This window comes from Vombatus ursinus, unplaced genomic scaffold, assembly GCF_900497805.2.
Source record: "Vombatus ursinus unplaced genomic scaffold, bare-nosed wombat genome assembly UNPS02014779.1, whole genome shotgun sequence".
In the NCBI taxonomy this organism is placed as follows: Eukaryota; Metazoa; Chordata; class Mammalia; order Diprotodontia; family Vombatidae; genus Vombatus; species Vombatus ursinus.
The window spans coordinates 56,353,185-56,380,312 of NW_020954557.1; the positions used below are offsets into that span (position 1 = coordinate 56,353,185).

The window sequence follows — 27,128 nt, forward strand, 5'->3', positions numbered from 1 at the left end:
ATATGTAAAATGCCTTGCTAACCTTAAAGTGCTTTGTAAATGTTAACTATTACTATATCATTATCATTATCATTAGTATTATTATTATGACAGGCAGTATGTCATAGTGAATGGAGAGCTGACCTCAAAGCCAGGAAAACCTGTGCTCTAGTCTCATCTCAAACATGTGTTGGCTGTGGGACCTTGGACAAATCGCTTAGCTTTTAAGGGTTCTAGGCAATTCTCTAAGACTATAAGATGCAGAAAAGGGGCTAACCTCCATTAGTAGGGGCGTTTCATCAACTAAGAGTTATATACAAACAATGAAATCACAGGTCCTGTCTCTTTTATTATTAATAAGTTTTCTTCATTAGTTTACATTGATTTGCTAAGAATTTTCTTTCAAGTTGTCACTTTTTTTCAGTCATCTGTGTCTGTGACTTTTTCAGTGTCTGACTCTTCATGATTCCATATGGGGTTTTCTTGACAAAGATACTAAAGTAGTTTGCCATTTCTTTTTCCAGCTCATTTTGCAGATAGGGAAACTGAGGCAAACAGGGTTAAGTTAGTTGCCTAAGGTCACACAGCTAGTAAGTAGTTGAGGCTGGATTTGAACTTAGGTCTTTCTGACTCCAGGCCCAGTGCTTTATCCACTTCACTACTTTACTGCCTCCTTTTAAGTTAGAAGTTCTTCAAGTCATTAATAGTTTCCAGGAAAGGAATACACACACACACACACACACGCACACACACACACACACACACACACACACACAATATTCCACACAAATTGTATTTGATACAAATAACTTATGTCTTAACTATATTTAAACAAGAAAGGATTATCTTTAATATTTAAAAGTATACAAGATTCTGATTCATTAATTTGTATTTATTCCACCCTGTTGTAGAAATTCACTTTCACAAATACTCTTATTCACATAAATGATATACCTCAAATAGTAAAGATTTGTTCGAATAATAAATGGTAAACTAGTAGGTAAGTTATTAGGTAACCAGTACAGTCAATGCACAGGTACAGTACTGAATCCCACTAGATTTACCTGGACCTCATCATTTCAGATTCCTTATGTAATATAACTTGCATGGCAGTATTTTCCAGCTCTAAAGGCCTGTCTACAATAAGAATATTAACACTATTAACAATGTTATAACCTTTATTCCATGGTGCATTGTGTGCTTTTTTGTCACCGTGGTTCACATTTTTGTATTCTATCATGCAATGGAAACCAACTTTTGGTTTACAAGTTCCAAATGTCTTGTAATCCTGAGGATTACATTAAAATACAAGGATGAACATTATGTCTCATTTGTAATTCAATAGGATCTTTCCCAAGGTTGGTAGAGCTAAAAACTTACTTGTTTTGGCAGTGGTCCTAGTATTTAAAAAAAAAAAAGAAAAGAAAAAAGAAAGAAAGAAACACATTCAACCACACGAACAAAATAAGCCACTTACAAAAAAAACTTTGAACCATGGGTCATTCCACATTTTACTTTATATATATTTACTTACTACTATAAAGTGCAACATGCAAATTTAAGAAGAATGAGTGCTCATGAGGCTGCTCAAAGAATATTTAGCATCTTTTTGGGTTCTTTGGTTAGTGTGGGCATTCCATGTGAACTCCACGGACAGGTCTTGGTGAAATATGTCATCTGTGATCAACAGAGGGTCATAGGATCATAGACCTAGCTCTGACAGGACCTCAGAGACGATTCAATCCAACCTCCTTCATTTTTAGCACCACAAAACTGGAAGGCACAAATCTCACTGGTTACCATAACAACACCAATTAAATAATGGGATTCATATACAGATGAGAGTAGGGTGGGCTTAGTTGTTGCATATCCTTGCTTTCCTCAGTCTTATTGATGTAGAGTCTACAGAAGGGCTAAATGTCATTCATTATATCTATTCTTTCATTCCTTCTTTCAATCATGCAATACATTGAAATTTTTATGAAGTTCTTACTATGTTCCAAGGCACTCTGTTAAGCACTACTGACAAAAAGAAAAAGCAAAAAAAAAAACCAAGGATTTGAGAGTAGAAGATAGTAAAGCACTGAACTGATTTCCTAAGGGTTTGAGATTTAGGAAGGGAGGAACATGTGGCCAGAACAAGAGTGATGACCTGGGACGGCTTTGAGGGAGATCACAAGGAAGATGAAGAGTAGGTGTGGGAGGAATAAGCCATAGGAGAAATGGAAAGATAAAAGATTATGATTGAGTAAAGGAAATTCAGAGATCTTAAACATGAATGTGGAACACTTATGGGTGATGGCCAGATAAAAGGGTATCCTTTTAGGATGAGTATTTAGTATTAGTATTTTTATCCTATGAGTATCTGAGGTGGAGTGGAGAAAAAGATCATGGGAGAGAAATATGTTGAGGCACTGTATTTGAAGGATCATTAACTTGTATGTTGAATTCCTTTCAAATGAAGGCAGGATTTAGGTTTAATTTGTTCATTAGGTCATTGTAAAGCACTGTGCTAGGCACAATGACAATGGAGGATTTAGAGATGTAAAAGATAGAGTCCCTTCCCTCAGGGAGCTTAGAGGTAGGAACCACACATAGTGAATAAATCCAGGAATTGGTTCCCAGGAGCCTCCCAGATTAGCCTCTTTTCACTTAAAGGACTACAGAAATCAAGGAACTTTATTAGCTACCACGAGCATATATGCAATAGTTGTTGTTGTTATTGTTGTTGCAACAGTAGAGACTGCAGAATGGTTGTGTTGCTGGCTTTGCTGGAAAGCTATTGCCCTACAAAGGTGAAAGGTAAGCCAGGGAACATGATGCTTTGAGAAGCCAAGAAAAATAAAAAGGATAGAATTATAATGATAATCCTGGGAAGGATTCAAACCACAGTTTGAACTCTCCCAGAGGAGAGTCTGGGAATCAGACACCAAGTGGCTCATAGTTAGCCAGGCACTATATAATCCCTCCATTGTTTCCCCCATAATTCCCCCAAAGAATAGAATTTGTGCTGCTGAACCTTGTGCAAAATAAAATCTCAGCCATAAATTCTCACTATTCTAATAAAAAAAATAGCTCAAGCAACAATGAATATTCCCTTGCACTATATCCCTCCCCCCCAAAAATCCTTAAACAAAGTAGGGTGGGAGGTGATTGGCAGGAATAGAATGATGGAAGCTAACACCCATCTGCTTCAGGACTTTTCATCAAAATACATAGATTTATAATTGTCTGGCCCTAAGCAGGATATGTTTTACAGTCTTCAAGTTAGTAGAGCAACATAAGGGTATGGCCTCTTTGGCTTTCAATTCCCAAATATCATTCATAACTTTAAAATTTTATCTAAACAAATAATACTGTTACCAGAAGTTATGTATCAATGACAGTGGGGTGGGGCAAGGTGGTATAGTGAGGAGGCTGGGGTAGAAAAGAGAAGCAAGGAGTACCTGAACCTGAAATCAGAGCCCAGTATAGCCTAAATGTGACAGCTTGGCAATACATTTGATAAGAGTGTTGGGCCTGGAGTCAGGAAAAATCTTCTTGAGTTCAAAATCTGGCCTCTGACGCTTACTAGCTGTGTGACACTGGGCAAGTCATTTAACCCTGTTTGCCTCAATTCCTCATCTGTAAAATGAGCTGGAGAAGAAAATGGCAAACCACTCCAAGATCTTTGCTAAAAAACAAAACAAAACAAAACAAAACATAAAAAAAAAAGCCAATAGATTCACGAAGAGTTGGAAACCCACTGAAATGACTGAACAACATACCCTAAATCATAAATTCAATAAGTCAAGTTCCTAATGAATGTTTTACCAATTACATATTTTTTCAAATGTTTTTACATAATATGTCAGTGAAGAGACTTTTTTCCCCAGGGGTAGCATATTAATTCATTACTTGAATCCTTATCCATTTTCATCTTAATACGAATCAACATATAGGCTACTGTGCTGAGACAGCAAGTTTAGATAAGCCATGATTCCTGCCCTCATAAAGCTTATAGTCAGATTCATTTAATATACTTCAGTCACCATTTATTAAGTACTATGCGTCATGCCAAGCATGAAGAAACAAAGCCTCAAAATGAATCAGTCCTCATCCTCTAGCAGCATACATTCTACTAGGGTTAAGGAAGAGCAGAATAAAAAATGAAAACAGATGAGTAAAAACAAAAGCATTTCAGAGGTTAACAAAGAGGACTAACAATTGGGAGAATCAGGAAAGGCCTTATGGAGGAGGTGGTACTTGAGTTGAGCCTTGAAGGGAACTAAGGATACCAAGTGCAGAGGTCAGGAGAAAGACAGCATTCCATGCCCAGCCGCCATTTGTGAAAAGGTGGGAGATAGGATGTTATGAATGGAACACAGGAAGGAGGCCTGAGCAGCACTGTAAAGTCCATGACTGGTACATATATACTTAAACAATATATGATAAATGCATTAAAGAGGTAGAAACAAAACACTATGTGAGGCTGGTATATGTGGAAAGCAGGTCTAGCTTAGATGGACTATAAAGCATATGATTGGTAGAAATATGTATAAAATAAGAATCATAAAGCAAAATCTGGATAGGACCTCAGAGGTCATCTAGTATTTTACATGAGGAAACTGAGGCCTAAAAATGTTAAATGACTTGCCCACCTTGGTAACATTTTAATCCAGGTCCTCTGACTCCAGGGAGTATTCTTTCTACTATTACATGCTGCCTTCCTAAGCTGGAAGAGTAAGGTGCTGCCGGATTGTAAACGCTCTTGATTTTTCACATACTAACATTACTATGCAGAAAATAGGGCGCCATTGAGGATTGATGAAAAGAATAACATGACTAGATGAACACATAAGGAAAATTTGTCCAGCAGTGATATAAAGGATGTATTGGAGAGCAGAGAGGGTGAAGTTGGACAGATCCATTAAGAGGATATAGTCCCAATGGGCTATAATGATGGCCTGTACCACAGTCTTAAAGTGGCAACAAAGGGGAACAGAGGGACATAAGCAAAATTAGAAAGAATAGATAGAAGTTAGTGACTAATTAGCTACCAGAAATGGAGAAAGAAGAATCAAAGATCATTCCAAGGTTCCAAACATAGGAAACTAAATGAACAGTGGTCATTATCAGAATTAGTAAGTCAGAAGGAAAAATAATAATGATAAATATTAATAACAACTAGCATTTATATAATAGCACTTTCAGATTCAAAAAGCACTTTACAAATATTATCTCATTTGATCCTCACAACTCTCCTGAGAAATAGGTGTTATCATTATCCCCATTTCACATATGAAAAAACTGAGGCAGGCAAAGTTTAAGTGATTTGCCCATGGTCACACAGCTAACAAGTGAGGCTGGATTTAAACTCAGGTCTTCCTGATTCCAGGCCCAACACTCTATCACCTGTGGCACCTATCTGTTCTTGCAAGTTTAGGGGAAAGTGCATTCTTACATAGTGCCATTTCAAAAGTTGAATCTAATGGTGGCCAAGAATCAGATAAAACATACCCTTTTAAAATAACCTGTGAATTTCACTAAACATTGATACTTTTCTTATCCTTTCCAAGTGCTTATCTACAATTGATCCTCTAGACATCCTGTTTGTACATAGTTGTTTTCATGTTGTCTTCCCCCTCAGACCTCAGTCCTCTGACAGCAGGGATTGGCTATAGAATTTCTTTGAATCCTCAGTGCTTATTATGTATATATACTAGTATATATACAAGTATCTGGCTCATAGTAGGTACTAATAAATGCTTGTTGACTGACTGACTTAAGGACAAGGATAGTGTTTTCATTACCTTCATCTTCAACCACAAGCACTTTGCACACAGTGAAGAAATAATAAATATGTGTTATCTAAATCAATATGTCCTGAAGTTCTTTAGGAGTCAGGAATGGAAGAGCAGAGCCAAGATGTCAGAGTAAAATCAGCATTTGGACAAAAAAATCAGATTGGACACAAGTCCAATAAGAATTCCTGGAACAGCTAAAGAAAGAGTTTTTTTTTTTTTTTAAGAACAAAAAGAAAGATTTTAAAAATCAAATAAATGACATAAAGGAAGAATTGAGAGCAGAAATATGGGTAATGCAAGAAAATTATGAAAAGACAATTAACAGCTTGGTAAAAGAAGCAGAAGAAAATAACTCCTTAAAAATCAGAATTGACCAAATGGAAAAAGAGATACAAAAGTGCACTGAAGAAAATCCTTAAAAATTAGAATTTGGCAAGTTAAAACTATTGCCTCCATGAGACATCAAGAAACAATAAAGCAAAGCCAAAAGAATGAAAAAAATAGAAGAAAATGTGAAATATCTCATAGGAAAAACAACTGACCTGGGAAATAAATCGAGGAGAGATAATCTAAGAATTATTGAATTACCTGAAAGCCATGATCAAAAAAAGAACCTAGACATATTTCAAGAAATTATAAAGGAAAATTGCCCAGATAAGGCAAATTTAGAATTGAAAGAATCTACTGATCACCTCCTAAAAGAGATTCCAAAATAAAAATTCCAAGCAATATTATTGCCAAATTTCAGAGTTTCAAGGTCAAGGAGAAAATATTTAAAGCAGTCAGAAAGAAACCATTCAAATTCCGTGGAGCTTCAGTCAGGCTCACACAAGATTTTGTACCTACCACTATAAAGAAGTAGAGGGCTTGGAATATGATATTCTAGAAAGCAAAGGAGCTAGAATTACAACCAAGAATAACCTGCCCAGCAAAACTGAGCATAACCCTCCAGGGGAGGAAATGGATATTTAATGAAATAGAAGACTTCTAAGTACTCCTAATGAAAAATAGAAAATATGACATTCAAACACAAGACTCAAAAAAGCATAAAAAGGGACATGATTTTTCCTTTGAAGATTTCTTTTGCTGTATCTCAGAAATTTTGCATTATATTCATGACTTCTCATCTGGACTATTGCAATAGCCTCCTAATAATCCCTGTAATGACTGGTGTTTTGCTAGGCACTAGCTGCCAAAGGTGACTCCATGTTTGACCACTGATTGACCTATCTATGCACTGCAAAGTTCCTATTCACTCAAAAGCTGAGTTAAACCAATTTCATTTAGGTGGGGTATGCAAGGTTGTCTTGATCAAAATGTCCTTGTGGTTAACAATGGCAGGAAGGCAGGGAAGAAAGATGTCACAGTCTGTCCACTCATTGATTGACTGCTCCAAAGTTCTCCCTCTCCCTTGGTCCCTATGAATCTACCTAGTAATAGAAAGATTGTGATCCAGAATTTTGGTATTTTGATTAAGGAACATCTCCTATGATACACCCAAGCCACTGCCCATGATTGTCCTTGCATTTGAAGGTCTGAGGAGTGACACTCTGCCTGAGTTGTGATTCTCGAATACTTGTATTCTTTCTTAGTACCTCACCTAAAATCTCCTCACAACCCCTGCCTCAAGTTTCTAACTACTCAAGTCCATCCTCCACACAACTGTGAGAATGATTTTCCTAAAGTGTAGGTTTAATCATGCCACCCTCACCAACCTCCCATGCAATAATTTCCAGTGGCTACTTCCAGAATCAAATATAAATCTTCTTTTTGGAATTAAAAAAAGAATTCAGGAGTGTATTTTACTGAGCTTAATGCTTTTAGATTATGCAATCGCCCTTTGGCTTATTTTTACTACAATATGTGTTCTTGTTTAATTTCCTTGTTAACTATTACATGATCATTTCCTGTCAGAGTCATCCTATTCAGGATAAAACAAGGAAGGGGGTCATTAAGAATTTCCTCTGTTCCCAGGTAGCATCTGTTATTTGCTTTTTCTCATCCATCCAAGGCAGTCTCATTGCTAGCTTCTGGATAATCATAAAGCCATAAATTGCATTTTATATCTCAGAAGTGGCCATCAAACATCAGAGGCAAAGAAAAAAAGCTTTTTAAGATATTGTATTTTTCCCCTCCATCAAGGGCATTTAGCATCTTCCACCTTAATACAGAATCTGGCCCAGGCTGTGGAGGAATGGCTGAAATAAGTACCAACTTGCTGCCTGTTTTCTCTGCTTTCCTAGCAACATCATTTGCATGGACACTGATGCCTTACTTCTCCCTCCTAAATCATCAGTTGCACCTAAAGCTCCAGGTGACAGCTGTGGCTAACAGTACCTCATCCTGTTTGCTTATGCATAGAGATTATGGCAGCTTTGCTTGGATAACTTTGCCAGTCATCCACACCTTTGGAACCTACACACTGTGAGCATTAGAGTCAAGGGAGAATGTGTCTGAAATCCTTTTAAGAAACTCACGGAGTCAACAAATCACAATTACTCACCCCTATGCCCAGATGGCAGCGAACAAAAACCTGAACGGCATGAATAAAGAACATTTTATAGCTCCATCTACATTACCTCTGTCTTTTTGCCTATTTCTGTTGGAATATGGACACTGTGCCATTGCTTTTCTGCAGGTTCATTCTGGTACTGCATCTGTTTCTTGGGAATTTTCTCAAGTTTCTTCCTAACCAGCACTGAATTAAACCACAGTTGGTGTAGACCACATGCCATCACTAGGTACTTGGCAATTCTGCAATGAGGTCCTTTTAAATAAGCCCAAGAACCACTCCTTTCGTGTGTATTTGTTGATAATGACCAATGAATCCTATGAATCTCTTCTCAGAACAATGTTTTTAAATGCATAAAATAAAATGCATAGGATTATGAAGGAAACCGTTATATTGAAATTATTCTGAATAACAAATTATGTTAAAATACAGATACAAGAGGGCCTGAAATTCTTTTGCCCTTTGTAAAAAGTAAAGCTAATATCCTTGTCATTATATGTAAACTCTCCATAAGGTTCAATGAGTTCAAAAAAAGAAAAAGTTGACCTTTTAAAAATTATTTAGCTCTTGAATAAATATAATTCATAATAAGTGTAGTGTGTATATGTTTTAACATGTGTTTCCTTTACTTTAGAAAATTCATAGAAATGGGTTTCATTGATGAAAAGAGAATAGCCATATGGGGCTGGGTAAGTTGTTTTGTATATTTCTATGCCTGATAGTCAATGTAACTATAATTATTTTCTAACGTGTTCTATATGGTAACCTTGATACTATTTCCATCACAGAGTGAAATGAAAATTTAGCAATATTATTTGTTTGATCAATCTATCAATAAGAATTTATTGAGTGCCCATATGTCAGGCATTATGCCAGGCGCTAGAAATACAAATGCAAAAGTGAAACAGTCCTCAAGGGGCTTACATACTATCAGGAGAGGCATATATTGGGATGTACAAAACCGACAGAAAATAGATACAAGTTAATAGAGCTTGGTGGTACTCACAGCTGAGGGAATCAGGAAAGGCTTTATGCAAAAGGTAGCCTTTGAGAGGAGTCTTGAAAAAAACTAAGATTTGCAAGAGGCAGAGGTGAAGGGAAGTCCATTCCAGGCATGGAGGACATGGCATGGAGATGAATAATGGAGTACCCTGTTTGAGGAACAATAAGAAGACCAGATTGACTAGATTGTAGGATATAAGGATGGGGAGCAGTTAATATGTTATAAGGCTGGAAAGGTATGTTAGGGACAAATTGTGAAGGGCTTTAAAATGCTTAGCAGGAGATATTTGCTCCTAGAGATAGTAGAGAGCCATTGGAATTTATTGAGTAGGGGAATGACATTGTAAGAATTGCCTTTTAGGAAAATCACGTTGGCAGCTCTGTGGAAAATGGATTGACTTAGGGACAGTCAATTTAGATAATTTTAGACCCCTCTTCCTTTTTTATTTCTAATGAATTTCTTTCTTGTGAATTGTCTCTGTCCACTGATAAAATTAACTAAAATTCCACCACTTAAATTAACTGACAATTGTCAGGTCTCTACTGTATTTTAGGGAAAACATGGACAAGATTATAAAAATTGTGAAGACTAGGAAGATTTAGGTTTCTTTTCTTTTTAAATTTTAGACATTTTTTTTTTTTGGTGTGTCCATCTTTTTCACTATTCACTCATGCTTCACTAGCCCTCTGGTATTTTGGCATGTGAACTTTTAAAATGTAACCTCCTTAATACACAGCCCAATCCAGTCACATCCTGGCTTTCTCATATTTTCTTTGGCAAGCAAATTCCTTCACAGACCTAACTTCCATTTGTGTAAAAAGAGAGGAGTAAGTAGGTTTCAATTTCCTATTTGTAGGTCATAGAGATAGTTTCTTGCATTTGAAGAGCAGTTTCAAGTATGAAAAAATGCACACTGACTGAAGTAGTGTCATCCTGTGTTGGGCACAGCTGGTGAGGTAATGAGAATTGATGGAAAATATTGGCATATGATCTGATTTTCTGAATATAAATTATTCTAATTATCGCACCAGAAAGTTTCCAATTTTCTTCACTTTTCAGCTGGACTTGTACTCTGCCCCGCTAATGGCTGTTACTTTGTAGCTATTTGCTCGGCTTGCTTTTCTTGGCTGTCTTTTCTGTACGGGGCCGCCATGATGTGGAGTGAGTGAAATCAAGCCTGAAACAGAGTTTGCAGGATTCATCTCCACCCTTAACAGAGTGGCCAAACCATTCATACTGTGAATGAAGGGAAAGTTACCTCCTGAAATTGGCTATTTTGTCCCTCTTAAAACAGGCAAGTGTGAACTACCTAGAACAAGTGGAATGTGGTAACGGAAGTGTCCCAGGGAAGTATTTCAGAAATGAATTTCCTTATTGTGTATCCATGTGGAAATCCCCAAAGTAAATGATCTCAGTACCCAAATGTTAGGTGTAACAATTATATGAAATCATAGTCATTTTCCTTTGGTTGAGGTTTTGATCCAAGTTTTTAAAATAATAATAATAATAGCAAACTTTTTTTAACTATAAGCTCTGTTTCCTCATTACCTTATCTTTCTCGGGGGACATATTGGAATAGAGGGCTCTTGGAGGGTGGTTATGCCTTAGGGTTCCCTTTTCTGCACAAATAACTCTCACATCACCTAAAATATCATCACTATAGATCCATCCACTATTCAGATGTACAAAAAAAAATCTTGGAAGGAATAACATCAAACTCAAATGACATATAGATGTGTGTGTATATATGTGTCTGTGTCTATATGTATATGTGGATATATGTATGTGTGTATATGTATTATATATATGTATACACACAGACATATGTATATATCACTCTATAATCTCTCTCCTTACCTCCAGTCCCTCACCACCAATTGCCTATTAGACATTCACAATAGGATGTCCCTTAGGCTTCTCAAACCCAACATGGCCAAAACAGACCTGATTATCTTTCCCCTAGAGCACATCCCTCTCCTGAACTTCCCTATTTCTGTCAAGTGAATTGCCATCCTTCTAGTCATCCAGGCTTGCAGCCTCAACTCCCCTCTCTCTTTCTGTCACCCCACATATCCAGACAGTTGCCAAGTCTCATCAATTCTACTCCCACAACATCTCTTACATCTGTTCCCTTCTTTCCACTCATGCAATCACCAACCTCCTCTTACCAACACTAGCTGATCTTCCTACTTCAAGTCTTCCCTAGCTCCAATTTCTCCTCCAAACACCTACCAAAGTGATATTCTGAAAGCACAGGTCTACAGCTACAATAGATCCCTATTAACTAGGAATCATACATATCCCCATGTATATGTATTTAATATAAAATACATACTCCTTTGTTTGGAATTTAAAGCCCTTTACAACCTGGATCCAACCTGCCATTCCAGGCTTATTAAACATTATTGCCCTTCATGCATTCTGTGGTTCATCTAAAGGGACCTCTTTACTATTCCTCACATACAATATCCATTTCCCATCTCTGTGCCTTTGCCCGAGTACTGTATTCCTTCCTTGCCTCTGCCTCTTAGAATATTTAGCTTCCTTTAAAGCTCAGCTCAAATGCTGCCTTCTACATGAGGCCCCTCCAGATTCCCTCAACTGCTATTGCCTCCCACAAAAATTGCCTTGTATTAATCTTTTATACATTTATAAATGTACATAATGGCTCTCCTGATAGAATGTAAACTCCTTTCATTTCTGTCTTTGTACCTCCAGCACAGTTCCTGTGTTTAATAAATTCTTGTTGATTAATCAACTAATTGAAAACACAATATCAATTCTTGGTTGATTCATAAAATTCATTTCTGGAGCTCCTAGGTGGCACAGTGGATACGCACCAGCCCCGAAGTCAGGAGGACCTGAGTTCAAATCTGGCCTCAGACATTTGGCACTTACTAATTGTGTGACCGCGGGCAAGTCACTTAACCCCAATTACCTTGCAAAAAAAAACCATAAAATAAATTCATTTCCAAGCCAGCTGGGAGCCAACCCCTAAATGGGAAGGAAGTGAAGGAAGAGAAAAACATAGAGACATGTTGGGGTGGGAAGCCAAGATACAGCATAAATTCTGGGTGATGAGTAATGAAATAAGAGGTGAGAGGGTACCAAAACTGTTGATGCTTTGGACCAGCTCTGCTAGAGAAGTTGCAGTTTTCCAGTTCCTTTCAAAGAGCACGGAACAGGATATTTTTCCAGCAGTCACATTGTCTCCTCAGGGCCCTAAGCCAAAGATGCATCCATCCCACGAGATACTTACTCTCACTCAGGTGTTATCTTTAGACTCCAGCATCATGGAGGAAAGTGTGTTTCTGATTCCCAGATTCTCTTGGCCCTAATTCAGGGCCAAGCCTTTAGTAACTATGTTTCTTTCAGCTCAAGATCCATTTCTATATAGACATGATTACCTAAGCAATTTGATCTTAAAAAATAATCCAAACACTACATTTTCCTCACCCATCTAGTGGCATTCTTAAACTTTTTCCACTCTCGTTCCTTGGAGTCACATGGCCTAAGGGCATGGGCAGCGCGAAGTGCGAGTGCTTTGTGTTCAGAATCAAGGCTGCAGTGGAGTTGCTTGATGCCATATGAGCAAGCGCTACCAGAAACACATCAAGTTCATTACACATTAGATTTTGAATTAATTTTTGGTCATTATGTGTTCAGAAACCTTTTACCGTTGCCAAATTGTTCATGACCCCATATGGGGTGGGGACCCACAGTTTAAGAAGCGCTGTCCTAGACCAATGAGAAAATAAGATTTTATTGAAAAGAGTGAACTTTATTTGCTTTACCCAGGGGTAGTGGCACTGGAGGGGGTGGGGTTACAGTAAAGGGTCATACCTACTTCTTGTAGTGCTTTTTACTGGCTATCTTTCAGGCCTGGAATCCTTTCTCTCCTGACCATGGCTTCTTAGCTTCCCTGGCTTCCTTCAAGGCTCAGATCAAATCCCATTTTCTGAAGTTTCAGTCCCTCTCCCTCCTTCCTCCCAGCACTTTCCCTCTGAGAATACTTTTCACTTACCTCAGCTATTTTTCATGTGTAAGGTTTTTCATGTTGCCTCCCCATTAGAAGTGAGCTTATTGAGGGCAGGGGCTGTGATTTTGCCTTTCTTTGTACTGCCTGTGTGTGGCACAGTAACTGGCACATAGCAAGCATTTTTAAAAATGTTTAGTGGCTAATTGATGGACTGACTGTCACCATGCTTGACCTCAGTCTTCTAGGGGAGTAATATGCATTCCCACTTTTTCACATTTTTTGGCATTAACAGATAAAATGTCTGGTGTACATTGAATGTTAGAACCAGAAGAGACCTTAGGGGTCATCTTAGCTTGACTCCTTCAATTTCACAGAAACAGTAGAAAAGTTAACATTTAAATAGTGCTTTAATATTTTGCAATGCCCCCCGTATGTATTATCTCATTTGGTAAACACAGCAGCTCTGTGAGCCGCTCATAAACAGACCTCTTTCTACTATTCTAGCGTTTTTACACCTTGCACGCCTCCATATTTTCTGTGATCCAGCAACACTGATCTCCTTGCAGTTCCTCAAATGTGACTCTCCTTCTCCCAGCTCTGGGCATTTTCACTGGCTATCCGCCTTGCCTGGAGCTCTCTCCTACCTCATCCCACTTCCTGGCTTCCTTCAGTCTCAGCTAAAGTCTCACTTCTGCAAGAAGCCTTTTCCACTCCTTAATCTTATTGCCTTCTCTCTGAGATTATCTCCAATTTATCCTGCAAATGTTTTGGGTTTTTTACATATGGTATCCCCTATTAGACTACAAACTCCTTAAAAGAAGGGACTTTTTTGTATTTGTTTGTATACCTAGTGCTTAGCAGAGTGCCTGACACATAGAAAGTGCTTTCAAAATGCTTACTGGATTGACTTAGTCATAATCAATGTCAAAAGAAGGTTTTGAACTCAGGTCTACTTGATTTCAAGTCTAGTGCTGTATCCATTATCCTACATAATTTATAGAGGAGAAAACTCAGAAATAGGAAGGGCAAATGACTGGCTCAATATCACCCAGCTAGAAAGGGACTTTTTCCATTGTTATGAGCTGTCCACTTTTCGATTAAATTTAGTATATTTATTGATTCCTCAATATGGGCCCAGCACTATATTTCATGTTGTTTGTTTATTGCATTGGAGAATTGAGTCAGTTAGATAGATGAGGTACAAGTATAGGTTCTGTCAAAATTACTGGGCTTAAAATGTCAAGCTGTGGTAATTAATATAATGAAACCTGTCTGGCTAGGTGATGTTGAGCAAACAATAGTTCATAAGGTGGGTTCCTTTCTCTTCCAGTAACTAAAGACAATTCAGATCAACAGAGAGCAACAGTGAAAATGGGGAGATTCCACAACAGGGGGAGAGATTTCACATCTGCCTTTTTAAAGCTATTAGAAGGAGGGCCAGTGGAAAAAGATTCCAGCATACTTACCACAGCTATTTTGTTATTGTTGTTATTGTTGCTCAGTCATTTAGTTGTGTCTGACCCTATGTGACTCCATGGACTTTTTCCAAGGAGTTTTCTTTGCAAAGCTACTGAAATGGTTTGCCATTTCCTTCTCTAGTGTGTCCCCATTTTACAGATGAGGAAGTGAGGCAAATAGGGGTTATGTGACTTGCCCAAGGTCACATACCTAGCAAGTGTCTAAGGCCAGACTTTAACTCAGATCTTCCCGATTCCAAGTCTGGTACTCTGTCCTCTATACCACTCAGCTGCCCCACTGTCATAGCTATACAGAGTCATGAAGAGAAGTGGACACATGAAATTTTGCTTCAGGGTGCTAACATTGGAGGAAGCGGCGTGGGGTAGGGGGTGGGTGTCTTGTGCTTTCTTCCTAAGGCCATCACAAACCCTCATAGAACTCTAGAAGCATAGGATATACAAGTCCCCTTGGCACCATCCTTGCTATGTTGCTGTGACACCTCTCCCAGAGTTGCTTCTCCCTGCCCCAAACACTTCTGAGCATGATATCTCTGTGGGCTTGATTGTCTGCCACTGTACCCCTTCCCTTCTCCCATCTGGGGTAGAACCTATAGTCAGGTTACCCTCTGGACTGTCACCTAGCCTTCTCCTCAATCAACTGGATTTGCTCCAGTGCAAGCTATGTTCGCGTAAAGTATTTTGTAAATCTCAACATGATTTCCTATGTAAATGAAACTGTTTTAAATTATACTTTAAACAAAATGGCAAGATGCTTCCAAGTGCAAAGGACAGCATTCTAGAATTCTCATTTCAGCTCTGTTAAGTGGGCTCCTTCTCACCTCTGGTACCCACTCTGCCTGGGAGGCACACCCACATGTTAGAGCATAAAAAGTCATCTCTACTTGCAGAATTACTTTTCCAAACTGGGTGAGATTCAAAATGTGCATCCATGGTCATTCTGTCTCTCTGGGAGTTTTGATTTTTCTTTTTATAGACTCAAGTTATTTAATTCACCTTAGGTCAAATCTGGAAATTTCGTCTAGAATCAATGTGATCATTTCACATAGAGAGAGAGGGTTGATAAATTATTCCAGAAGATTCTGACCTGAAAGGCTGAAATAAATGTTGTTATGAGTACTATTCCATTACTTTGCAATCTCTGGTCACTTTGCAGATCTAGAAGTGAAGAGAGGTAGTACATTATTTCTCTATGGGAGGTATGAACTATTTCAATAAAATCAAGAACAATAATGAGGTTTCTAGAGGTCTCTTCGTACAAAGAACCCAAGCTCATTCTACAGTCATTAGAAGCTAAAATTAAGAGTGAAATAGTTTCAGTTCCCAAAATAGTTGTTGTTAGTCTACTAATCAGAACAAATTATTTTTACATTTCAAATGAAAGCTTGAAATAGGTATAATATTGTCACTTACCAAAATGATCTCCAAACTATTTAGTTCATTCTGTCTTAAAAAAACACACAACAAAAAAAATACATTTTTCTCTAGCAAAGCTTATTATTTTAAAGAGTTTCTTCCTTCTTAGGCAGGGGCTGGTTATACCATAATCTAGATGGCTTCTTTTTATTCAGGAGGGTTTTTGCTAATGAGCATATTCTGTAACCATGACCCATTAAAGGCATTTTTCAGGAGCCGAAAATGAAGTAAAAGTCTTAATGATAATGAGTATTATTTCATTCATCTGCAGTCTCTGGTCAATTTCCAGATCATTTTTCAGGAGCTAAAAATACGGACTGGCCAAAAGGTGCCTCAGTCAATTGTTGAATTTAGTAAGACTCTTGAACACGCTTGTCCTATTGCATTCAAAAACATACTTGATGGTGACATAATCAAGAAGGACTTTCTTTCCTCCTTCTTTCTTTTCTTTTGATCATGCTTGCTAACTGGAGAGGATCAAAGAGAGGGCTAAATTGTGCTCCTCATGGCTTTTGCAAACAATGGAGTTGTACTTGCATTTTTCCTTAGGAAAAATTACTTTTTGTAATTTCATCAAGTAAAATGATTTTTCTAGTAATGGGACCATTGTAGGAAGAGAGATGGAAAGGAAACAATTCAGGAGAGAAAACAAAACTTTTCCTATTACTAGCTCTTTAACTACTCCTATCATGTTTTAAGAGGTTCTATACTCACAATTTCAAACTTCTACTCCCCCTTTAACAGTAAAATGTTTGCAGAAAAGGTCAAGACAAGTTAATATGGTTCTAACTTTGATCAATTTCTTTCCAGTCCTATGGTGGATATGTATCTTCACTGGCCCTTGGATCTGGAACTGGACTATTCAAATGTGGAATAGCAGTGGCTCCAGTCTCTAGCTGGGAATATTATGGTATGGAAGTATGTCATAAATGTTAAGTTGGAAATCATTTAGCACAAAATCACTCTGTATATGAAGCTGTTAAAAAAAAGCAAAATTACAAAATTTACCCCCATCATGAGCAGAAAATAAATGGATTATGTTTACCTAAATCATCACAACTGCATTACATCAATGGAAATGTTTTGTCTTAAGAGTGAATTCTCATTTATGTATCATAATTCTTATTTTCTCTGAAATGCCTTGTGCTACCTTTGAACCTAATCTTTAAAAATCGAATCAAGTCTATAACTTTACATGCTACCACATTGCAATCATAACAAACTTCCAAGTACATCTGGTGCCAACGAAACCCTGGGACTGAGATGTCACTGAATCTACCCTACACAATTTGAAGGCGCCAACTCAATAGCTCCAGGAATTAAAGACACTGGTTTTACTTCAGTGCTGCACCTTCCACATGCAGCTTTTTAAAAATGTCAAAATTCATGTAGGATGGATTAGGTGATTTGAATTAATTCTGGTAATTGATCAAATGAGTTTTCACCAGCCAGTCTTATCTTCCCTTGGGGAAGGTGAGAAAGGGGAGGAGCTGAGGTATTGAATAGAGGCAGAGTAAGAAAGGAAAAGAGGAAGGTTCCATGGTTTCAAGGGGTTCTCTCAACAACAATAACAAAGATCTCCCTTTGGATATATCTCTAGAGAATGCTGTCTTGGAGATGTCATTCTTCTCTATGGCACTTCTTTTTAATAAGGGTACAGGTGACACTAGAGAAGCTGGAACTTGAATTCCACCCCTTCCTATAGCAACAAAATGCTCCCAAGATGTTGGTTACATTGCTTTCCTTAATCACATCTCTTCTTTTCTGTGGATCCAGTTTAGTCGAAAAAGTACTGCTTACTTTGGTTCAACAGGGGAGACTACCTCACAGAGGCTCTGATGATGATGTGATGATTGGAGCATGGTTAAAAAAAAGTCACAAATTTCAACCAAACTAATCTGATGGGATGGGGAAAGCATTGGTGTGGGTTTACTGGAAAATAAAGTAACGTGGATTTATAAACTCTTACTGTATTTCAGCATCTATTTATACTGAGCGCTTCATGGGTCTTCCCACAAAGTCAGATAATCTGGAACACTATAAAGTAAGAATTTTATATTTTCTTCATTCTGTGATTTGTATTTTGAATGTATTGGAGAATTTTGAAGGAGTCATTTAGGGATACATGTTTTAAACTCAGGACAATTAATCAAAGAGTCTGACTCTTTGTCACTTACAAAGCAGAATATTGCCAGAGACAATATTGCTTGACCATAATGGATGCTTAATATAATTGTTTGTTGAATTAAATGGAATTTACATATTGTTCCTTTTTTGTGGTACCCTCCACCTCTACTTCAGACATAAATTGTCAAGGCATTGTTTATGTCTACAATTAACATTCAGTCAATAAACATTTATTAATCACCTACTACATGTGGGTGAGCACTGGTCAAAAAAGTGAAAACACAGAGAGATACAAAAGTCTCCACCTTCATGGAGCTTGTAATCTAGTAAGGGAAGAAGACAAGAACAGATAGCTATACCAAAAAATATTACATAAAAAGTGCATTCGATAATTATAAGACAAAGTATTATATAAGGCTCAAAGGGGAACAGCTTTTGAAAGGAGAAAGATCATTAACAAAAAAAAAAAAAAAAAACGGTGATCCAGGAAACCTTCATAGCATTTGAGTTTGACTATAAAGGATAAGTAGAAATTCAACAGGCAAAGGAGAAGAAATGACATTGTAGTCAATGAAGTGTGACTAGAGTGTGAGAAAAAGCAGGTATGGGAATATTCAGGGGAGAGACTATATGAGAGTTAGTCTGGGTCACGATGGACATAGAAGGGACTGATATGAGATAAGACTGACAGATTGTGCAGGGCCTTGAATATAGAACAAAAGAGTTTGAATTTACTCATTGAACAATTGGAAGCCATTGAATATTTTTGAGTAAAGGTACAATTTGGCCAGATCTTTGGTTTCAATACAAGTTACTGATTTCATTCTCACAGTATTTTTTTGACAAGCATTAATTTTTTCTCCCTCTCCTCTCCCCATCCCTCTGAACAACAATAAAAAGGAAAAATAAAACCTTCATAACAAATATGCATACACAAGCAGCAAGTTCTTGAATCGGCTGTGTCTAAAAATGAATGTCTTATTCTATACCTTGCTACTCTTGTAGTTTTACAAGCTAAGAATCTTTCAGATTTACATTATTTTAATTGAGGTAATTTAAGAGGTGATGAAAATGTGATACTTTAATTCCTAAACATTTTTCAGCCAATGTAATAAATAATGCCAATAGTAGTGCCTGGTCCTCTGGCTGCTAATTTAGGTGGTTTCCTATGGGCACAATGTGTTAGAACTTGCAGCTACTGAGCTGATAATATTCTTTCTTTTTCAGAATTCAACAGTGATGGCAAGGGCAGAATATTTCAAAAATGTCGACTATCTTCTCATCCATGGAACAGCAGATGGTGAGGTTTTAAGAAAGACTCTTACACATAAAAATACTGAGCCAGCATCACTTTGTTTGAGCAACATTAAGCATCCTCCTATGTCTGTGCTCAGGGTCAGTACAGAGGTGTCAAGGACATTTCCATATAGAAATTCGCTTACTCACTGCTGATGGTGTCAGCTCTATGACTAGATAATTGTTGGTGTTCATTCCCAGTCAGTGTATTGTCACTCCATGCTTTCTGATATTTACCAGGTTTTAATAGCACTTCAAATGTCTCTCTTGCAGATAATGTACACTTTCAGAACTCAGCACAGATTGCTAAAGCTCTGGTGAATGCACAAGTGGATTTCCAAGCAATGGTACATAATTTCTTATGATTTGTTCTCAGGACTGTGGGCCCCAGGCAAAAATCAGAACATTTGGTGAAATCTGATAGAAAAAGGACAGGATTTGGGGTTGGGAGACCAGGTTCTAATCTCCTTTTTGTTACTTGATTTTCAACAAATGATTTGAAGGACTTGAACAAATCATTTCCGTCTGGGCCTCAGTTTCCTGATCTGTTAAAAAAAAGGAGCCCAGATAATATTATTTTGAAGGCCTGTTTCAGCACTAACATGCTAAGGTTCTATTATTTTTTTACAATATTTTTAGGTTTGGCTACTATCTCAGAGTGGCAATGACTCACACAAGGTCCTATAATGAGTTAGTTTAGAAATAGCTCCAAGTCTTCTAACAGATCTAGTACCGTACCCATTTAAACATTAACCCAACATTATTAATCGCTTCTCTCAGTGAGCATACAATCTTACTGGAAAACCAAATGTCATACTTACAAAAACATTAGAGAATACAAGACACCCTATTAATAAAGTATGGTACAGATAGAAGTGTGGTCTGAGTTGAGAGCAAGGAACACTCAGGAAGAGGGCTTCATGGAGTATACCAGGCCAAAGTTTCCACACCTTGAGAACTAATCAGCTCCTGGTTCACTTGGAACCATGGTATATCATCTATGTCATCGCGTCTTTTAGTAGTTTTCATAGTGCTATTAGCTTGGTTACATAATTTGACCCTTACAATGACCATGTCAGTTAAGTAGGACAGGGATTATTATTGCCATTTTACATATGAGAAAACTAAAGCTGAAATCGGTTAAATAACCTATCCTGGTCTTCTGACTCCTACTTTCTTGTCTAGCCATGATCTAAATTTAGCTATAGACATAAGCAAACCATATTTTTATTGGACTCCGCTCTTTCTAGTTGTAAATTTAAGATAGAAATAGGATGTAAGGAAAAAATAGAATAATAATAGAAATAAGACCTAGGATAGGCCTACAGAGCCTTATGTAAGAATTCTTCTGTTGCACAGCGGACATTCCCAATACAGATGCAGCCATTCTGGGAAAGGGAAAGGGCCATCCTCTAGACAGCGCAGTTCAGATCCCCGAAGGGGTTAGTTGGGAAAGACAGCCCCGCCAAAAAAGGAGTAATAGGACCCTCAGACTGGTAGCCTGGGGCCAAGTGAGAGAAGGGGATGTGCCATGTGGCAGAGGTCAGCAAAGGATCATAATATACAAGATGTGGAGCCATGTTTTCAAACTACTGTGGCAAGGAAGTTTCTGTCACTTGCGAACCCTTCCCCAAGAGATCTCAGTATCCTATACAAAGCCTTAGTCACCCTAACCCTTGCTGAGGGCTAATTACTAATTTGACTTTAGGCTGCGTGAAGAAAATGGGCCAGTGAAGTGGAGGAGAAATAGAGTCTGAGCAAGGGTGAGGAGTTCTTTTAGTTTCCTTTGCTTTGCTTTCTCCATAGGCATAAATATTGCCCTTATTTTTCCTATGTCAAAAAAAAAGTGCCCGCAAAAAAAGATTCTCTATTTTGAGATCCGCTCAATTTATAATTAACCAATGATACAAGACGGTCCTTTCTGAAATCTTTATCTTTCAGACAAGAAACCAAAACTTACACAATCACCCAAGCCCTAAGTAGCAACTTTGGTTCCTAAGGCAAACAGTACAAAATGTTTCCACAGAAAGCAGCAAAAACACTGCCCTCAAATCAACTTTGTAATTCACAATGTGAAAAGAATACAAGAAATAATCAAGGCAAATTTAGTTGGGGGTGGGGAATTGTCAGAATGTTAGTTACCATAATGGCTTTTAGGTGCTGAAGGAGTATGTGTATAACATTTTTGTACCCTTTAAGTTTTGGTATAGTGGGACAAAGCCCCAGTGACCTCAAATTTGTTATGGCTTTGTAACATATGCACAGCACAGATTTACGGAAAACAAAAACTTGTTCTCTTTATTCACTGGAAAAATGGATATAATGTAATTTCATCCACATTAAAGTTTAAAATTATCAAGTTCCCCCATGACAATTTCTTCAAGTATCATGAATTTCTAGGGTGATTGACATTTATATTAGATTTACATTTCCTCCAACTAGGAAAAATCTAATATATTATAGATTCAAAATAGCAAAATAGTTTTTCAAAGAATATGAAAGTCATTTATTAAGGTTTGGAAGAGCTACTGAAAAATTTCCTAGCCTAAATGGCTTATGTATAAATGATGTGTTAATATTTTCTATTGTTTTAGAAAAACTAAAGAGCTACATAAATATGAGACATTATTTGTATTATTATTGTTATGAAAGGACATAGTCAAAATGTTACCAAAATAGTCAAAATGCTTCTTTTTATCAAGAGAAGGAAACAATTCAAAGCTCATTTTTTGGGGGAATAAATGAGTTTCTTTCCTTTCTATTTCAGTGGTATTCGGACCAGAACCATGGCTTGTCAGGCCTGTCGACTAATCATCTTTATATTCACATGACCCACTTCCTAAAGCAATGTTTTTCTTTGTCAGACTGATGGAGGGGAGGGGGAGAGGAGAGAAAAATAAAACCCATGTCAATGTCTTCAAAATCTTAATGTAAACTTCTTAACCCCTTTGCTTGTTTCTGTGAGAATGTTAAGAGTGTGCTCTTGCAGCCACTCCAACAAATTATATTCTAAAGGCTGGTTATCAATTAGGGGCTTGTGATGTTTAAATTAAATTGTGTTTACATACATCTTTTGATACCATATGAGAGGATGGAGTCTCAAGTTTTGCTTTGGATTGATGCAGGATTTGGATAACCTGTTTCATTCACATGTTCTCTAGCAGAATAAATAAATGTTTGTTGAATTGAATTCAAGTTAAAATGCTATCCCTGTGTCAACTTTCATGAAATATAAGTTCCAGGTTCTATGTCAGAAAGAAGTACTTGGCTGGAGAGAACAAATAAAATCAAGCTGTCTGTGAGAAAATAGAAAGACTGGAATAAGTGACCTGAATGTCTCATTAAAGCTCCAAACATCAGGAAAAGCACAATGGGTGTGAAAGGGCTATTCAAGAAAAGTTTGTTGTCGTTTGTGTTTGGACCTTGTTTCTTTGGTGTGGGGAATTCCTTGGTATAGTACCTCCCTCCAGTGATGCAGGTTGCCAGTTTTCTGTAATTTATAACTTTGGTGAGTTAAGTAGAGCACCAAGAGTAACTTGCCACATTATCCCACAGTTATGTCAGAGGCATGACTTGAACCTGTCTTCCTGACTCCTAGGCTAGCCCTTCTAGTCATCAAGAAGTGGGCCAAATTTAAGGATGGATTCAGTAAGGCATCCTGAAATTTGAATTATTTGAAGCTGTTGATATTTTCTGTTCGGGGAATGTAATTCCCACAAAAGCATTTCTCTTAGCAATATAGTAGCAGTAACAATAACAACAATACTAATAACAATAATAGCCAGAACTTATATAGTGTTTTAAAGTTTTCAAAAGGCTTTTTATATGTATATGTGTGTATAATGTGTATATATGTATAATGTATATGTGTATATATAATATATGATATACATGTATATATTATATTATGTATATGTATAATATATGATATACATGTGTATAATGTGTGTGTGTGTGTGTATATATATATATATATATATAATCTTATTTGATCCACACCACAACAATAGGAAATAAGTTCTATCATTATCTCCATTTCACTGATGAGGAAACTGAGGCAGAGGTCAAGCGACTCCCCTGTCACATAGCTAGGGTCTGACCAAGCTGCCTCTACAATATTATTTATCTGTGTTATACATATATCTCCACCCAGATGTCCCCCAAATATTAGATATTTATATTTGATGATACATATTTTATCAAAATTGCCAGGTAAGGATTAGATCTGAATTTTATACTGGGGCTGGTTTAAGAAATGGTTCCTGGCTTATAAGAGCAGCTCCTCCCATTCTTAGCTTAGATTACTATGACAATCTAGGTTTCCAAATCCAAGAAAAGAGTGATCAAAACCCAGGAGCAGAAAAAATTTCATTGGACTTTGTGATTGTGCTGAGAGTTTAAGTCCTGTAGTCTGGAGTACATTTTAAAAGTGAATTTAATGACCATGATCCCTATTGCCAATAGCTGACACCATCAATTGGAAACATATGGGTTGTCTGATTTTCAAGGAACCAAAGGATTTACTCAAGACTAGGTAAAGTAATTTCCCAGAAACCACAAGGCCACCCTTGTGAGGACTTATCATTAACACTGTTGCCTTGGACACAGATTTGGTCTGGAGGTTTTACTGTCATCTGCCAATTTTTTTTTTTCCTTTTAAGGCTCAGAAGGCAGAGACAATACTCATTCCCAGATGCAAGAGAAAGATCTATTTGTCTTCTCATGAAATGCTGTAGCCAGAATAGACCAAATGGCTGAAATCTAGTCTATCCCACAAACCCACACCCACTCTCACATATATAGAGTAGCTTCTACCTATACATAAGAGGCTCTAATGAAGTCAAGGAAGTTGTGTAGATCATTCCAAAGAGACAAATATGAATAATTGATTTCCCTTTTAATCCTGAATATGGCCCACATTTAGACAGGTTCATAGTGGAAAGTGTAATGACTCTGGAATCAGAGGACTCAAGTTGAAATCCCACCCCTGATGCTCATTATCTGTGTAAGCTTGACTAAGTCACTAGTTGGGCCTCATCTGTAAAATGGGGATGAGAGAGGAATACTGTTGGACTAGATGGTGTCTGAGCTCCCTTCCAACTCTAGACTGATTATCTCATAAGGTTTACAAGGATATTATAAAGGTGGAGCAACACAAGAGACAATAACAGGGGAGATACTGTCTCCCTCTCTACGAACTAGCCAATGTAGAATTCTTCTTTAAAGCATTATCACAAATCCATCCTTCCCTTGAACAGGAGCTAGAGTAGAGGTCAGAAATGGGATTAAATAACCGATTTTTCTAGGGGTATTAACTAAGAATTATCTAAAATACAGCCTTACAAGAAAGGTTGTGTTAATTTTCTTCTCATAGCTGAGGTTAAATTGCCCTGTAGAAACCATCCAGGGAGTTCATCACCTCTGATGCAGCCATATTGCAAGGAGAATGAAACCAGAGCTTCCCTGGAAAATTCCAAGAATTCTAGGGACAAAGCAAATGTTTTGGTGCATCAAAGATGACAAACTCCCAGGGATGACCCCGATAAGCCAATTCAGCCTTCCCTATACTCAAAATGAAAAACAGCCAAACAACCCATTGAATTGAATCTATTTATTTTCTCTCCCTGAGAAATCAACTTATTTTCTCTCCCTGAGAAAATTACAAGTTAGTACCTAGTAAAATATATAACAGCCATAATATTTTGATTGCTACAAATATGTAATAAATCTTCATGTATTATATACTACTCTGTTTTCAGAACCGCTCCAGAATACCTAATGGCAAAAGAGTAAGGCACAAAATGTACTAACAATGGGTTTTCAGATTTAATAAAAACATACAGTACAAGAAAAAATAATTGTGTATTACACTAATATACATAACTAAGATTTGGTAAATTGGCTAACAAGTTTTGTAAGGGACGTTGGTGTAGTTAGCTTTATTGGATTCTCCTTCTGGGTTGGAATCCACAGGCAAAGTGCAAACAAATTGGAACAATATCAAAGGAAAAAATATGCCAAATGATAATAAGAGAGGGTTAAAAGGATCACACATTTTCTATTTTCAGGAAAGATAGATATCATGCAAGCTAAGTGATAAGAATAATTCTCCATCATTACATTTTCTTTCAGGTTGTTTTTTTTGGGGGGTCAGGGAGGAAGAAAGGGAAAGAGTTCAAATCTCCAATTAGTGCTTCTAGAAATATCATCCTTTGTAAATTATACAGATTTTATCCATTCCTTCAATAAACATGTATTAAGTCTCTTCTAAAGGAAACAGACTGGGATACAGAGATACATTTAAAAAAAGGGGGGCATCTGTCCTTGAGAAGCTTGCAAACTAGAGAGAGAAGTAAGTCATGTTGCCAGATACCTGCAATATAAGGCATACAATGAAAGACATAAATATATTGAATGAGATAAGGAAAAAAATTTCCTACCACACTGAGTCCTACAGTGGTGGCATCTCTGAGCTATGGGAAAGGTTTCAGGTGTCAGCATTGCTGGAATCAGAATCTACACAGGGCCTTTGATCCAGTATTTTAAAATACTGAATAAGAAGGAAAAGACTGGCACAGATCGGCAGGAGCATAGGGAGGAAAGCCCCTCTTGGGGCTTTTTGAATAGGGAACTTTTCAAACATGAGAGCTCAGGTTAATTATGGCTTATAAAAGATTGCAAAGTGTAAACCCTATGATATGTAACATCTCTCCCTCCCCCTCCCGCTCTTCTAGTCTGTTTCATTAAAGGAAATGTGTGAGTAACGAATCTGATTTTCCCAACATTTGAGCATTTTTCAGAGACTGACAGATCTTTATGCAAATGTTGTTGCCAAGCTGTTTGTAATGGTTAAATTATACTTTGACAGGAACTCTTTAAAATATATTAAACTCAGCTAAGGTTTTTTTGGAAATGTTGCCAATTAAGTGACTTTAATGAGCTTCTTGATGGTAATGTAATTAAAATTCAGATGTTCTAATTGTAAAAAAAAAATTACAGTTCTGGGAAAGTTAACAGTAAAATAAGCAAATGTAAAATGAATTAGGGCTAATTAAAATGGTGATTATGTGGCCTTCTGAGAGGATTCAACAAAGAACAATACTTTCAATTAGGTTGTAATTTTGCAAATTGAAGAGAGGCTCTTTATTTTACCAAGTAGAAGAAGAGAAGCTGTCCTCAGATATCTTGAGTATGGCCAATAAAACTCTGGAAAAGTGCAGCCAAGTGAGTCACTTTCCAATGGACTGGGAGAGGTAGGCTGCCAAGCAGCGCTGAGCATGATGGGTAGTATGCTCCTGGACAACGTGGAATGGACTAACATCTAATTTAGGAGGATAGAAGCAGTAGGATTTATCAGGGCATTCCTAGTTTAAAAGAAAAGAATTTCGTCTTCAGAAAAAAGTCAACCGTTTTTAAAATATATTTAGAATATTTCTGTATAGGTTCATAACATCATATATTTAGATTCAGAAGGAAACTTAAAGTCATCTTAATCTATTTTACAGATAAAGAAATTAAAGTTTTCTAAATGACTTGATCAAAGTTACAGAGGCAG

The 27,128-nt window shown here is 37.2% G+C and overlaps 1 protein-coding gene across 5 annotated transcripts in view; it reads left to right on the top strand.

The window, feature by feature from the left end:
• The window catches only part of FAP (fibroblast activation protein alpha), a 90,074-nt gene extending 67,299 nt beyond the window's left edge, over window positions 1–22,775 (top strand). For 4 of the 5 annotated variants that reach the window (XM_027865967.1, XM_027865966.1, XM_027865970.1 and 1 more), the window contains 6 exons: window positions 8,912–8,966; window positions 16,961–17,060; window positions 18,130–18,194; window positions 19,505–19,577; window positions 19,847–19,920; window positions 22,341–22,775. In XM_027865967.1, coding sequence (XP_027721768.1) covers window positions 8,912–8,966; window positions 16,961–17,060; window positions 18,130–18,194; window positions 19,505–19,577; window positions 19,847–19,920; window positions 22,341–22,442 — 469 coding nt within the window. In that variant the 3' untranslated portion in view covers window positions 22,443–22,775. Of the gene's footprint in view, window positions 1–8,911; window positions 8,967–16,960; window positions 17,061–18,129; window positions 18,195–19,504; window positions 19,578–19,846; window positions 19,921–21,281; window positions 21,337–22,340 lie in introns of all 5 variants that reach the window. The other variant, XM_027865969.1, reaches the window with a different exon arrangement.
• Window positions 22,776–27,128: the final 4,353 nt, after the last annotated feature.